Consider the following 16,711-nt stretch of genomic DNA (forward strand, 5'->3'; position numbering starts at 1 on the left):
CGGATTCTTTACCAACTGAGCTATCAGGGAAGCCAAAGAAATGGGAAGGAAATCTAAAAATGAGGGGATATGTGAATAAGTATAACCGATTCATTTTGCTGTACAGCAGAAACTAACACAACACTGTAAAGCAACTGTGTGCATATTAGTCATTATTAAGTCGTGTCCAACTCTTTGCGACTCCATGGACTGTAGCCCACCAGGCTCCTCTGTTCATGGGCTTTCCTAGGCAACAATACTGGAATGGGTAGACACTTCCTTCTCTAGGGGAATCTTCCTGACCCAGGGATCGAACGCAGGTCTCCTGCATTGCAGTCAGATTCTTTACCATCTGAGCCACCAAGGAAGCTCCCTCCTCCAAAAGCAACTATACTCCAATAAAAATTAATTTAAAATAAAAGGAAAACAACAAGCCCCAGAGGGCTGTGTATGTATTTAGGAGCCTCTGTTCTTGAAGCTCACAACTGATGGGAAAGGAATTCTTTCCCCATACTGGGCCTTTATGAGAGACTCCAGCATCTGGTCTAGAGGCAAGGCCAGAGAATCTGTCAACTTGAAAGGGCAGCTCTGAGACATGGGGAAATTGTGAAGCTGGAGTGGGGCAAGCAGTACAGAGCCAGGAAATCAACCCCACCTAAGCCCTAGCATTCCAGCTCTCTCCTCCCTGCCCTCCCCTACTCACAGCCTCTAAGCATCCTTAGTCACTGTTGCAGTCAAGCTGAAAGTCATTATTGGAACATTTGGAAACTTACTCAGCCTCTTGAAGCAGGTAACATTAGTGTTCCCTGATCCCCTCAGTTGGTAAAGAATCTGCCTGCAATACAGGAGACCTGGGTTCGATTCCTGGGTTGGGAAGAGCCCTGGAGAAGGAAATGGCAACCCACTCCAGTATTCTTGCCTGGAGAATCCCATGGGCAGAGGGGCCTGCAGGCTAGTCTATGGGGTCGCAAGAGTCGGACACGACTTAGAGACTAAACTGCCAATTGATCCCCTCTGATGCCTTTTTGCTGTCTTTATATGTTGCCTGCTTGGGACAACTTTGAGCTGTAACAAACTTCAGAGTTCCTGTGCAGGGTCAGGCTAGAGCCACCCTCCCCAGGACTGTCAACTCAGATAGAACCATTATGGGTTGCATTGTGTGCCTGCAGAAGACATTCTTGGTATTGCAGAATGTAACCTCATTTGGAAAGCAGGTGTAAGTAGCTAAAATAAGATGAGAGTCCTTAGCCCAATATGACTGGTCTCTTTAAAAGTGGAATTTTAAATGCAGAGACAGACACACACACAGGAAGCTGGTCATGTGAAGAATGAGTTGGATTAGAATTATACTGATACAAGCCAAGGAAAGCCTGGGGCTTCCAGAAGCTGGAATAAAAAGGAAGGATCCTCCCTTAGAACTTTTTAAGGGAGCACGGTCTTGCCAATGCCTGATTTTCAGACTTCTAGCCTGCAGAACAATGAGGCAGTTGAGTTTCTGTTGTTTGAAGTCACCTAGTCTATGGCGCTTTGTTGGGAAGATTTGGGAAATCAATCAGCATCTTTGGCTCAGCCTCCTCTTCCTCCTCTTCCCTGGCCTTCCTTCCTTTTCTGATTAATAAACCACTTGCACGAACATCCCAACTTGAAGATGGAAGTGCATGTTGGTTGCTAACCACACACTCTTTCTCTTTAGCAGCATTAGAACTCTGAGAAGCAGAAGCCAAGTCTAAAGAGTTAAGAAATAAGCACAGATTCTGGACCACAGAGGGTGTGGAATCAAGCCATAAGTCAGCCTAGCAAGATGAAAGGGCCTGGGCAGCATTAAGGGTTGTTGAAAGAAGTTTCCAAGTCATTGTTCTACTGAATGTCGACTAATTGCCTCCATCACTCAATAATCACTTTTTGAGCAACTTCTCCAAACACAATACACCCCCAGATGTGGTAGGAAATAGATCCCTCTTGAGAAAAGAGGAAAGGGACTTAGATTGCAAAAGCCATTAATTTCTTATGATTTGTATGAAGTCAGTCACTCTGGGCCCATCAAATACCATTCTCAGACGCTAGCAGTGCTTCATCTTTGCCCACCCTCCTAGCCCAACTTGAACCCTACCTCAACTCAGTACCGACCTCCTCATTGGACAATTGGCCATGTTTTGCCATGTCCTGCCTCAGACCACTCCACAGCTGTCTGCTGGCTAAGGTCTCCTAGAGGCAGAGCTTCTTGTCTTGGGGCCAAAAGGAACCTGAAGGTGTTTCTATTTCAATTATTTATTTGAAAGATAGGAAAATAGAGTTCCACAGAGGAAAATAATCGTTCAGTGCCACACAGCAGCTGTGATTAGATTTCTAAGTCACTTTACTAAGTCCACGGTTCTGGATAAAATATATTGGACAAGTTTGGAATCATGTAGACCTGTGGTTAAGTCCACCTGAGAGATCTTTGGCAAATTACTAAGCTTTCCTGAATCACAGCTTCATCAGCTAAAAAGTAAACCTGATAGCACCTATCTCATGGGTCATTTGAGGCTAAAATTAGATTGAACTGTATCATTTTAGCACAATGTCTGACACATCCTAATAGACAATGCTGGATGATTATAGCTAATGATTGTTAAAGTTACACTTATTATTATAACTATTCTCCAGGTGACTCTATTAAACAAAATTCTGTCAAACATCACATTCTTAAATGTCTTGGACTGGGAACTGCAAAGAGGCCTGTAAAGGGTCAGATGGTAAACGTTTTAGGTTTTGCAGGGCTCTGTTGCAAATAGCTGCCATCGCTGCACATTGTTGCAGAGACACAGGAGACGAGGGTTCCTTCCCTCAGTCAGGGAGATCCCCTGGAGAAGGAAATGGCAACCCACCCCAGCATTCTTGCATGGGAAATCCCATGGATAAAGGAACTTGGTGGGTTACAGCCCATGGAGTTGCAAAAGAGTCAGACATGACTTATCAATTGAACAACAGCAATAAGATCTATAGAGAAAATAAAGCCAGGAAGAGGAAATAGATTGCCTGATATTCCTTGAATAAGACTCAAAGAAACTATTTTATTCCAAAACAGGATATAAAATATAAGTTTGTATGAAAGTAGCAACGTTTTTTAAATTAATTAAAGGTGTAATGAGCAATTATTGGCAAGAATAAACCTATGGCATGAGGCAGTCCATGGGGTTGCAAAGAGTCAGACACTACTTAGCAACTGAACAACAACAATTAACTAATTTCTAATTAAATTAGAAATATCCCTAACTAGATAGTCAAATGGGAGGGAGAAAAGGAAGAAAACAGCTGCTGCTGCTACTAAGTCGCTTCAGTCGTGTCCGACTCTGTGCGACCCCAGAGACCGCAGCCCATCAGGCTCCACCGTCCCTGGGATTCTCCAGGCAAGAACACTGGAGTGGGTCGCCATTTCCTTCTCCAATGCAGGAAAGTGAAAAGTGAAAGTGAAGTCGCTCAATCGTGTCCGACTCTTAGCGACCCCATGGACTGCAGCCCACCAGGCTCCTCCGTCCACGGGACTTTCCAGGCAAGAGTACTGGAGTGGGGTGCCATTGCCTTCTCTGGAAGAGAACAGGAGAGTGAACAAATCAAGACTGGGATATGGTCAGCACTGTAAAGGGAAGATTTCGAAAGACATCTTTTAGCCACTGAGGATAAACATGGCAGATCTGACAGTTTTATAATGCTCAATCCAGCTTATACTCACTCAGAATAAAACAAATACATGCTGCACACAGAACTTCTGGCTCATGACTGTGTATCATATGATTTACGAAATCTGATTTTCAACACAGGCTTTATTCCAAAAGAAAATTATTTCAAGAAGCTCATTAATTAATTGAAGATTATGATCACCCCACCTTAACCTAAAATGTCCTTACTTCATTTTCATTCTGATGCTAAAAAAACAGCAACCATTGAGAGGATAGGGACAACTCCTTGGCATATCAGGTGGGGTTAGGCATCTAAATAAGAAGTTTATGTCATACTCACACTTTTCATCAATAGCTGGAATCCTCAAGGTGGCCTCTGGAGATTTCCCAAGAGAATTATAAGAAATCACATGTATCCAGTAGGTCTGGTTTCCCAGGTACAGTTCAGGCTGCTGGTTAGTAGTATTCATTGTCTTTGTGAGGTTAGTATTGTTTTCTGGAAAATACCATATGTTGTAACCAAGTACTTTCTCCAGGACTGGGGTTCCTTTTGCCTTCTGAACACAAAGGAAACAAAATTTACTGCTAACAGCAAAGAAAGAAAGTCATTGAGATAGTAATAAATGGTGGGAATCAGGGATGGGAGGTAATATTAACTATTAGGTGCTAAACTATAACCATGTGATGATCCCTCTGGGATGAGTAACATACCTTGTGCCATGTTAACCCTCCAAATGTCAGAAGAGGGGATTTCTAAATGGTCTCTTGGTATAAACCCTCGACATGAGTCTAATTCCACAAAGCTAAACTAGCATGATGCCCAAACCCCAGTGCAAGCAAACCACTCCTTCTTCCTTTAGGCAGCATCTTTCTCTCTGTCTTAAATGGAAGTGGTTGTTGTTCAGTCGCTCAGTCATGTCCAACTCTTTGCGACCTCATGGACTGCATGCAGCACACCAGGCTTCCCTGTCCTCTACTCTTTCCCGGAGCTTGCTCAGACTCAAATCCATTGAGTCGATGATGCCATTCAACCCTCTTGTCCTCTGTTACCCACTTCTCCTCCTGCCTTCAATCTTTCCCAGCATCAGGATCTTATCCAGTGAGTCAGCTCTTCGTATCAGGTGGCCAAAGTACTGGAGCTTCAGCTTCAGCATCAGTTCTTCCAATGAATATTCAGGGCTGATTTTCTTTAGGATGGACTGGTTTGATCTCTTTGCTGTCCAAGGGACTCTCAAGAGTCTTCTCCAGCACCACAGTTCGAAGGCATAAATTTTTCGGTGCTCAGCTTTTTTTATTGTCCAGCTCTCACATACACACACAACTAAAGGAAAAAACATAGCTTTGACTTATAGGACATTTGTAGGCAAGGTAATGTCTCTGCTTTTTAATACACTGTCTAGGCTTGTCATAGCTTTTCTTCCAAGGAGCAAGCATCTTTTAATTTCATGGCTGCAGTCACCATCCACAGTGGGCTCTTTGGATCCCAAGAAAATAAAGTTTCTCCCTGTTTCCATTGTTTCCCCATCTATTTGCCATGAAGTGATGGGACCAGATGCCATGATCTTAGTTTTCTAAATGTTGAGTTTTAAGCCAACTTTTTCACTCTTATCTTTCACTTTCATCAAGAGGTTCCTCTTCACTTTCTGCCATAAGGGTGGTGTCATCTGCATATCTGAGTTTACTGATGTTTCTCCTGGCAATCTTGATTCCAGCTTGTGCTTCATCCAGCCTGTCATTTCACATGATGTGCTCTGCATATAAGTTAAATAAGCAGGGTGACAATATACAGCCTTGACATACTCCTTTCCCAATTTGGAACCAGTCTGTTGTTCCATGTCCAGTTCTAACTGTTGCTTCTTGACCTTCATAAGGTTTCTCAGGAGGCAGGTAAGGTGGTCTAATATTCCCATCTCATGAAAAATTTTCCATTGTTTGTTGTTATCCACACAGTCAAACACTTTAGTGTAGTCTATGAAACAGATACAGGTATTTTTCTGGAATTCTTTTGCTTTTTCTATGATTCAGTGGATATTGGTAATGGACAGAGAAGCATAAACAAAAGTTGAGGCATTTCCTCTGAGCCAATCCCAAGTCTGTTCTGGCCCTGGGTCATTTCTTTCATGGAAACGTCCAGGGGTTGGAGAGCGCCCTGTCCTTTTATCTCCATAACACCCTCTCCAAGGAGAAAGCAAGCTTCCCCAACCAGACATTCCAGCTAAGAGGACTAGAACATTCAAGGTTACCCTACCAGACCAAATCCTTGGTGAGAAATGAAGGTGACCCCAGGGGCTCCAGGCCAACCTCTTTTTTTCAGCCTTGAACCTGAGCCCATGTTTTGCTAGAGATCAGCATGCTGAATATTTCTCAGGAATTAGAGGGCTTTCCTGTTTTTCTCTTTCTGTTACTGGTTACACAGAGAGATGAGCAGAATGACTGAATATAAAGTCAGAAGGACTTCAGAAGTCACTTTGCCCCACTGTCTTTCTGGTTTGAGAATTTCCTTTACACCTCCCATGACATAAAAAGTCAGTTAAACATCTTCCTAATGACTGGGAGGCATTTATCTTTCATAACTCATTCTCTTTTTATAATAAACTAATAGTTTTCTTGAGATATAATTCACATATCAGAAAATTCACTTTCTTGGCATGTGCAACTCAGTGGCTTTTAGTATAGTCAAGAGTTGTGCAATCATCACCACGATCTGATTTTAGTTCATTCTTTTTTAAGCAGCTCTAACTCTTAGAAAACTCTATTGAAGCAAAAGGAAGACCAGTCCCCAGGCGAGGGGGAGAAGAAGGGTGCTCAAGTCCATCTCACCTACTTCACAGGTTGGCCTACTTGACCTATGTGGGTCTGGCCACACACAGGATGTGCCCTTGTTTACTTTCCTTCTCAGAAATACGTTGACAGAGCAACTCGTTTCCACACTTGATGACTGAGAAAGAACTCAACAACGTCTGGGATCAATTCTCGAAGATTTCCCAACACCACAGGCTGTGTTCTCCCTTGCCTGCTGCCACTGAGGGTGTCCCTCTTGCCCTCAGGGTGGGGAGGGGAGAGAGGTAGAAGGATGCTCCAACCCTGAGGTGACTGGGAATGGAGTGTCTTTTGGAAAAAGCAGGGTGATTTCCCCCTTTTCAAGAGCATTTGAAACCTGCCCAGACTTGAGCAAGTATGAGATAACCCAATGAGTATTTCCTGAGAAATCTGGAGACACACCAAAGAATCGGGGCATCTCACTGCTCTCCTCCCTCTCTTCCTTCCCCCAACTCCTCTCTCCTACTTTCTGGCTGTTTTTTTCCCCTCTGTTTGCCCTTTTCCTTTCCTACTGATTCCCTCTTCCCCTCCTTTTCTATCCTTTTTCCTACCATCACCTCTCATCCCCTGTTTCGTGTCCTCGGTACTAACCTGGCTCCTCCTTTGTTCCTCATCCCGACGTATCCATCCTACAAAGGACCATTTGGCCCCTGTTCTATCCTTGCACCCCATTATCCCAGTGCTCTGGGGGGCACCCGTGCAATGACCTCAGGGCACACTAGTAAGCTCACCCCCAAGCCAGTGCTCTTCTCCAGTGTCAGGAGGGGGCGGGGGCTATATAATTTTACATTGCCTTAAAGTGAAGGCCAGCCAGCGACGGTTTTCTCCAGAAGGTCAAGGCACCTCCTGCACTTGCAGTTACACTTACACTTTGTACCTGTCCCAGGTGTTAACATTTCCAAGTGTTAACATTTCAGATCAAAGAAGAAGGCTCAGGGTCTGCATTCAGGACATCTACAAAATGACATACAGGGGTTTTTTCTGAGATAGGAAATCATTGTGAGATTTGGGGCATAAAAGCCTCTATGGAAGGAAATTAAGGAGGTAAAATGTCCATGATCACAGTTCTTAAAGGTATAAGAGACCAAGGCTTTTACACAGAATTATAAATAAATAACCCAGAGAGAGGTCACCTTCAACAACAACTGCACTGGCCTTTTTCCATCCACTTTGTCTGATCTCAGGACTCTCCATAGATCCAGGCCATGTGGAGCTGTAAAGAATAAGAGTGAGGTGTTCAGCAGAAACAGAAGGGAGCTGTAGTAGGAGATGGTGAAATTAGTGAGGCTGTTTAGAAAATGCAGTTGGGGAGGATTTGCTTGAGGGGGCTAGCAGGAGTGAGGTGGAGAGTGGAAGACTTCATTGCAATGATGTCTTCATGCTGTGGTTGAAGGACTAGAATCAACCAAAAGTCAAAAATAACAGAAGATCTATAAAATTAATATCTAATATATAAATCACTCCTCCTCTACAATGAAAATGTTGGGATCTTCTTGTATTAGAAACTACTATAATGTGGTAAAAAGCTTTGTATTTTGTGAAAAAAATAAAACCACAATCATGTAGGGCAAAAATAAAAATAAAAAAATAAAACTGCTCTTGGATCTGATGCCTTAAGGTAAGCTAAAACAAAACTACAATAGATCCAACTGTAATATAATTTATCATTCAAATCTGGATTGGAATATGACATCTCATGTCCTCTATCATTCACATACATGAAAGCTAGGAATAACATAGATAACTGCTAAAGAGATTTTATATATAATTTATGCCATATCTACTCCCCAAAGAGATGAAACTACATACTTACAATGTTATAAAGCACAACAAAAAAATCAAAGAAGAAGCAGAGAAATAATCTTTCCTAAGCCCCTGTGTGAGCTCTAAATTTAATGCTGATCCTCCAGGCAGGAAGAATGAAAAAGATAAAATTTAGTTGTGTATTCCTTATGGACTGAAAAAAAGAACACATAGAAATCATTGCAAAGAGGCAAGTTTTTTCAGGCTATGGGCATTAAATTCATAAATGGAATTATCTTGTAGATCCAGTCAGAAAAGACAAAAGATAACCTAAAAGCTGATGCCTGCAAACACAATTGAACAAAAGTACATAAATATGGCAAGTGTACACTTCTCACGGTTGTCTTCTATGAAATACAAGGTCATAACATGAAAGCTAGGTTCATGCATTTCTCCAGTGAAAAACAACATACCTGAAGACAGCATAGTTCAAGCGTGTTAGCTTCTGATGATCTAACTATTCAGGGATAAAACTTAAAATAAAAAAAATAGGAGAGAGAGACCTCTGGACTGTATCTCCCAAATATCTTGTCTCAAGGAGTTTTGGCACAAAGTGGGCAACTGGTAATTTATAGTTGAACCTTCTGACATGCACCTGAAATTTCAAAATGCTGAGCTATTGACTAGAGGATGACACATACACTTTAGTCATGAGAGGAAAGCAGGGTTCTAAAGAACTGTTCAGAAGGCTACTGGCCTGTAATTTATGAAATTGAGGAAATGTCTCTGAAGCTGCCGTTGATGAACACTACATCTTTTCTTGAGGAAATCACATGGATGAAAAGAATGTAATTCAGTCTGCAAAAAATGGGGTCTGCCACTCAGGCCAAGATCTAAACTATTTTAGAACTGAGAGACCATTTTTAGGGATTTTTTTGTTTTTAATTCAGGTAATTGAGTGTTTAAAGTGAAATTACATACTGAACCCTAACTAAAGACAACTTCATAATGTAGAAAAGTGCACTAAAGGGCAATTAAATCAATGACCTATCTTGTCATCAATGAAGGGTGACATTTCTACAACTACGCTTGCAGAAGCCAAAGTGTGGGTAACACAGTCTAACTGCTAGGTTCCAAGTCTCCCAATGAGACCTATTGTGATTCCATGTAAGTTCCATACGAGGAAATTGAAACTACTTAATCTTTATATATGACTCGATCTGCATTCCACTGAAATGTGGTTTCACAAGCTCTGCCAGGAGTTTTCCCAAAGGTCTTTACCGAATCAAGAGACTGGACAGTCAGGACTCAACTTTCTCAGACACTGAGCAACAGGTTTCAGCCTGTCAACAGGATACACCCTGAGATGTAAGCAAAGACAGTGTTCCTCCCAGAAGACAGTCTTCTCAGCACAAAGCTACAAAGTCATGAGATCTTCATAGGTGACCCACAGACCTGGAAACACTCTCAATCCATTTCTTACTTGTAGACTCTCTCTGTTCCAGTTACATGGAAGTCAGACTCAGGGATAATAATATTGAGAATAAGAAAGAAAAAACCTAAAGGCAAAGTATTCATTACAAGCCAGTTCCAAATACTCATCTGAAGCATAGACAGAAACAAAAATAAACTGATTATTAAATAATTAATCATTCCAGTCATCGATTAGAAAGAGTAAAATTCTACTTAGATTTACCCCATAGGCAGCCACTTAATTCTAGTAGATGGTAGACGGTGCTGATGAATGAATTTAATCAGGTATTTTCTTCTTTCACTGTGGTCACTATTTCCTGCAGATGTGTTCCAGAGAGAAACAGTCTTTCTGATGTAGACTTCCTACAGACGTGACTTTTAGTAAAACAAATGGCTAGCATTTAAATCTTCTACAATTGTGTGTGCATGCTCAATTGTGTCCAACTCTTTGCAGCCCCATGGACTGTAGCCCATCAGGTTCCTCTGTCTATGGAATTTTTCATGCAAGAATACTGGAATGGGTTGCCATTTCCTCCTCCAGGAGATCTTCCCAACCCAGGGATTGAAACTGCATCTCCTGCATTCATACGTGGATTCTTTACCACTTGAGCTGTCTGAAAAGCCCTCTTCTACAACTATTACAGTCAATTTTCCATGATCATAAATTGATAATGAATAAATTAATAATCCAGCTTAACCAAATGGGGAAAAGTAATACTTCTGTATTTGTGAAAGAATAATACTAAGTTTTTACAAATTTGCCAAAATATTTACATATTGGTGGTGGTGGTTTAGTCACTAAGTCATGTCCGACTCTTGCGACTCCACATACTGTAGCCCTCCAGGTTCCTCTGTCCATGGGATTCTCAAGGCAAAGAATACTGGAGTGGGTTGCCATTTCCTTCTACAATTACATATTGGAGTTTACATATTCCAAGGCATCAACTGTTTGGACAGATGTAGTAAGAATTTGCTGCTCTATTGTTCCAGTTACAATCTGGAAATACCCACAGTCACCACCAATCAGCACTTTAGACACATTCTGCTGCCTTTGCTGAAGACTAACACTAAGAATCGCTCATTTTTGGCAAGCATCACATACTAAGCATTTTACCTGAATCATCTCATCTAACCTCCACAGGCCTATAATTAGGTACATCAATATTACTATTTCCTCTTCTGAGGTGTTAAGAAGTGAGACAATTGCCCAATATAACTTTTAAGTAACAGAGCCAGGAATTGAATATTATTATATGTTTCCTGTTGCTGTTCAGTCACTAAGTCATGTCCAACTCTTTGTGATCCCAAGGATTGCAGCACTCCAGGCCTCCCTGTCCTTCACTGTCTCCCGAGGTGTGCCCAAGTTCATGTCCATTGAGTTGGTGATGTGATCCAGCCATCTCATCCTCTGCTGCCCGCTTCTCCTTTTGCCTTAAATCTTCGCTAGTATCAGGGTCTTTTCTAATGAATTGGCTGTTTCATGTAGTATGCATGTTTCATGTAGTATATATTTATATGCTTTAATGTGAGTAAATAACCCTAATAATCAGTATATTGAAATGTAAAAGGGAAGAGTACTTCCTATTCAACTTAAAACAGAAATTTTCAAATTAGAAAAGGTTTGAAGTGGTGTGTATAAAACAGCTGGCATTTCATTGTGAAACAGAAACATTTTATGAATTAGAAGAGGATAAATTAGGATTTGCTAGGGGTGGGTACATTTTCATTAGTTTCTTCTGGGATTCTGAAAAAATTAAGAAAAGCAAAAATTGTCCAGTGGTAATGTTGACAGATGTTCGTTTTATTTAATTAGCACAGGGCACAGAGAACACTAGCATCTAGCATTTTGGTAGTCAATCTTAGACAAGCAAGCTGAAATAATAAATCAGTTGAAATGGTAAATCTCATTTCTAGCGATGAAACAAGTATATGAAATTGACATTAGTAAGTGGTTGGACTGTGATGAACTTAAGACAGTGAACCATAATGATGTTAGGTCTCTAAGAAGAATGACAGCTACAGGGAGGAGAGCTGTACAAAACAAGATCAAACCCAGGGTAGAACTCTCTCTCCCAGACTGCCTGCTGAAAGGCATAGCAGAGGGAGAAGACAGCTTGCACAAGGATACTGCTTGCATTTCATTCTAATATTTTAAAAGATAGGGATGAGCCAAGCCACAGACAGCAATAACTAAGCACTCCAACAGATTATAACCATTGGGTAATTTTATATTGTACAATTTATGTGCTGTTTGGTATTGGTAAACTAGTATATTTGTTTTAAGATTGGATTATTTGAGATGATGTCTACAGAGTGCTCCCAAATATGGCATATAATTTTAATCAAAAATTCACGTTAGGTCCACAACTTGACTAGTTTTGTTTTAATCATGCACGTATTTTTGTTTATTTAAAATTTATATAGCACTTACCATTTGTAAGGTACTGTTCTAAGCATAATGATTAGAATTTTTTTATTACTTTTTTTCTGTATTCTTACAGTTGAGCATGGAAGCTTGGATGCCTGAATGCCATAGATGAATAGAATCTCAGAGTAAGAAGGGACTTCAGAGGCCATCTAGCCCAATCCTCTATGTGTGTCACATGAATCTTTGTTGTAACTACATCCACCAGTGTGCAGTCCAGACTAAACATGAACATCTCCAGTGGGAGATACAAAATTCAGAAGGCACCAGATTATTCCCAGACATATGATCATATGGGCAAACATGCCAAATATCTGTTAACACTAATTTGGGTGTCATGGGAAACTCAACCAGGATCCAGGGGAATAAATTTTTGCCATATAGAACAGGGAGCACAGGAGCTGACCCCACATGTTGCCTAAGACCAGTGAGGCACTTGTTGTAAGATTGGTTAAGAAGGGCCTGAAATCATGCCCAGGGGTGGGGTAGGGGCAAATTCATGGTCTAGAACTTACATGTCTCATAAACAAAGTTTAAGCCTCAGAAGATTAGAATGATCAGCATTTTTCTGTTTCTTTTACATATTTCAGAAGATGTGTGGCCTTTGACAGGTATTCATTTAATTAGTCATTCATTCATTGTAGTAGGTTGAAAAATGAACCCCAAAGATCTAAGTACAAATCTCGATCACCTATAAACGTTACCTTATATGGCCAAAGGGACTTTGTACATGTGATTGGGTTAGGATTTTGAGATGGGGAGATTGTCTTGGATTATGCCAGTGGGCCCTAAATGTTATCACAATGGTCATTACAAGAAGGAAGCAGACAGAGTTGACATGGAAGAGGAGAAAAAGGTAATATGATAACAGAAGGGTCTGGAGTAATATGCTTTGTTCATAGGACGGGGCTACAAACCAAGGAATACAGGCAGCTACTAGAAGGAAGAAAAGGCAAGAAAATATATTCTCCCTTCAAAATCTCCAACTGTGACAACACTTTGACTTTAGTCCAGTGAACCTGATTTTGGACCTTTGAATTCTAGAACTAGAAGAGAAAAAAAATGCGGGCTTCCCAGGTGGCGCAGTAGCAAAGAATCCACCTGCCAATGCAGGAGACACAAGAGAGGGGAGTTCAATCTCTGGGTTGGGAAGATCCCTTGGAGTAGGAAATGGTAACCTGCTCCAGTATTCTCGCCTGGAAAATTACATGGACAGAGAAGCCTGGCATACTGTAGTCCCTGGGGTCATAAAGAATCAGACATGACTGAGCAACTGAGCACACCCACACACCCACAATTTGTTACAGTGGCCGCAGGAAACTAACACATTCATCAAACACTTATTGAACATCTACTGGGGTCAGGCTCTGGGCAAGGCTCCTAATTTATAGAGCATGGTAACATGCTGAATGACCCTGAACAAATTAACATCTCATCTGTCTCACTTGCAAATGGAGGTGATTCTACATATTTTATAGGGCTTTTAGGAGAATTAATAACACTAATAGGAAATCTGTCAATTACTGAATGTTGATTATGGGCTAAACACATTATTTCATTTAATCTTTAAAATAATACTAAAAAGTAGGTACCACTATTAACTCAGTTTTATAAATTATAGTTCATTATGGAAAAGGGGAAAAATTAGTAAGGAGACTGAGTCTTAGAGTTTGTGTATCTTGCCCAAAGTTACTCCACAGCCAGGCTAGATTTTATATCAAGCCCACAGATTTGAAGTATTGGGTTGGCCAAAAAGTTCATTCCAGGTTTTCTGTAAGAGGTTATAGAAAAACTCAAATGAACATTTTGGCTAACCCAATAGTATTCTTAGTTACTATTCCTGACTCATGGTAACCATTCAATCAAGGTGCAATCCTCTTCTCCTTCCTTCCTTCACTATAATTAAAGATGTGAAATTTTTTCTCATTAGTTATACCTTTATTTTTTAGCAGTAGCTCAGGGTTTGCAACATCAATCTTTAATTTATCATAGGACATCTTTAAATAATATTATACTACTTCAAGCATAGTATAAGAACTTTACACAAGTATTCAAGATATGGTCCTTTGCCTTCAAGGCAAAAAGCTGCTAATGTCACTAACATCATTAGGGGAGGGCCCGCTTATCCTGTAGGCTCAGGCATGTGCCATGCATGCCCTGTGGAGGGGCACTGTACAGACTCTCTGGCTCTGGGATTGTGGGATTCCATGATTCCCAAGCATGGCAAAGTACTTGACAAAATTCACAAAGGCTCAGTTCAGTTTGCCCTAAACCAGAGCAGGCAAAAAAGAAAACACAAGGGACCAACTTGCCTTCTTCCACAGTTATTCCCCTTTTTTCTTGACTCCAGCCACTCCAGAACCTTGACTTGTTAACCACACATTGCAGGGCTACAACATACTCTGTAAAAGCTTGCAGCCCTGTGAGGTTGTATGCTTCTTCTTCATTCACACAGCTTCTGGTGAAGTTGACTTCCATCTACAAGACAAAGACAGCCTTGAGCTAGATGGGAGACCACATGTTATCTTTCCATTTTTCTTCTTTACTTCCCAACCTTCTCTTACCTTTCTGAACTAGTAGCATTATATTTCACAGTTTTTAATTTTCATAAGTAAATTTCTCCACATACCTGGAAACTGTTAGCATCAAATAGAGGTGAGTTACCCCAAGAATCACCACCCCTCCCCTTTCTTGTTTCTAAGCTTGTGAGGTAGAGATTCCTGCCTCTGGACTGAATGTGAGTGAATCTTGCTGTTCTGGAAGATGCAGGGTAGAGTCCTGGCACCCGACACAGGCCTCAGTTTAATTTCTGGAGGTGACAACAATACGTAGAGATAAGATCTCAAGGAACAGCATGTAAAAGACACCTTGACAGTATTAAATTCAAACTCATGTCATGAATGAAACTCAGACAAGTTAAGTGATTAGGGACTACCTCAGCATTTATAATCAGCAGAACTAGGATGGGAGCACAGATCCCCTCATTCTCAGACTCTTTCCTTCTATTCAAACTTCCCTTTTCAAATGATTGGTCTTTGGGTGATCACTCAAGTTGCTAAAGATCTCAGTATCCTAGATAAATAAATTGATTCTGACACTCTCTCAATGTGCTGAACAGGGAGAGGCAAATAAACCACCTCCCCTTTCTAGACCTCAGTTTCCTTGTTAGTAAATGCGTGTGTTGCTTTCTATAAAGTCCCTCTGGACTTAACTCTCCACAAGACACTAGAAATTCAGCTATGTCTTACTGAGCATGATCATTGTTGCTGCAACATGAACTTTTAGCTGTAGGTTTATATAAATTTATATTGAGCTTATTAATGAAAATCAACTGTATTCCAGACGTGACTACTTTGTGAGAATGCACACTAGCCCATAGAATCTGGCAAGAATAGGAAGTCCTGACGTTGCTTATGTGTACAACAACAGCTGTGAAAACAGGTACATAATTATAGGTGCTGGGCCTAAAGGAAATTGGGGCAAAATGAGGATATGTCTATGTGGCCAACAGCTGAACATCCCAGCTGCAGACGGACGGTTCTGAACTCCCAGTCCAGTGAGATGGCATCAGAGCAAGGAAGCAGCATCTCAGCCTGAGGGCAATTTTGCTGCTGAACCCCAGGTTCCCTAAGCACCTTCCTGCAAAAGCCCCTGGAGACGTTGCAGTGGTAGAACAGAGCTGTTGGGAACATATTTTGAGACAATTCATCATCTCTGGGGAAGTACCCTCCCCAACTGACCTCAGTTATGAGGCTCAGTTAAAACCAGATTAAGACCTTTGAGAGAAGTTCAACTACATGGTACTCTCCATGCATAAATCAAAATAAAAACAGTATTAATCCATAAAATACATGCAAGGGAATCTAATGACATTCTATTTTACTTTTCATGCTTTTAAAAATACATAATATTCTTCTATTTTTAATTTCTCAGAATTTTCCTTCTGCTTTGCTAGTACTCTCAGCACATGCTTGGTCTCTTGCGGGGTCTCCTCACAATCAGCAAGCTCTCTTCACTGTACCTAAGCAAACCTGTTCTTCCTAGCCTAGGCTCAGGGCAGTAAAAAATGCAGTTAAAGTTCCAAAGAGTGCTCCTCTGAGGCTTCTTTACTGCGGCTTTTTTCCGGGCTATATGGCTTTGGTCCTCACTCGGTCCAAGATCAATTGATCCTCTATATACAGGCTTAAATCTAAAACTTCCCAAACTCAGCACAAGCAATGGACTCCTACCAAAACTCTAATTAACTTCATCGGTTTTGTTTCTAGCAACCTGTATTTTGTGCCAAGTCCTAGCTTATTCCAATTGTTTATGTGTTAAAAGATGAGTCAGAAGTTTTGGAGCAAAGCCTAAATCAAATTCTTAAAATAGTCTTGAAATCCTTTGGTAGAGTGTCCACATGGTTCCCTTTTATAAAAGTAGAAACCCTTTACACTAGGGCCATGGGAAGGTGGTTTGGAGGCTAAAGTATGGGCAAATGAATGGCTGAACTTGGCATCACAAAACCTGAGCTCAACTCTGTAACTTACAAATCTTGGACAGATGATCAAAGCACTCTACATTGCAATTTACTAATCTGTAATAATAATGGGGCTTCCCTGGTGGCTCAGTGGTA

At 41.0% G+C, this 16,711-nt stretch overlaps 1 protein-coding gene across 2 annotated transcripts in view; it reads right to left on the minus strand.

Annotated features, from left to right (window-relative positions):
- IL31RA (interleukin 31 receptor A) overlaps positions 1-16,711 on the minus strand; it is a 90,354-nt gene that overhangs the window by 33,651 nt on the left and 39,992 nt on the right. For both annotated transcript variants that reach the window (XM_027979943.3, XM_060400418.1), the window contains 3 exons: positions 14,412-14,577; positions 7,592-7,671; positions 3,979-4,195 (listed from right to left, as the gene is read on the minus strand). In XM_027979943.3, the coding sequence (XP_027835744.2) occupies positions 3,979-4,195; positions 7,592-7,671; positions 14,412-14,577 (463 nt within the window). The remainder of the gene's footprint in view (positions 1-3,978; positions 4,196-7,591; positions 7,672-14,411; positions 14,578-16,711) is intronic.

The sequence above is a fragment of the Ovis aries genome, chromosome 16 (genome assembly GCF_016772045.2).
Source record: "Ovis aries strain OAR_USU_Benz2616 breed Rambouillet chromosome 16, ARS-UI_Ramb_v3.0, whole genome shotgun sequence".
Classification (NCBI taxonomy): domain Eukaryota; kingdom Metazoa; phylum Chordata; class Mammalia; order Artiodactyla; family Bovidae; genus Ovis; species Ovis aries.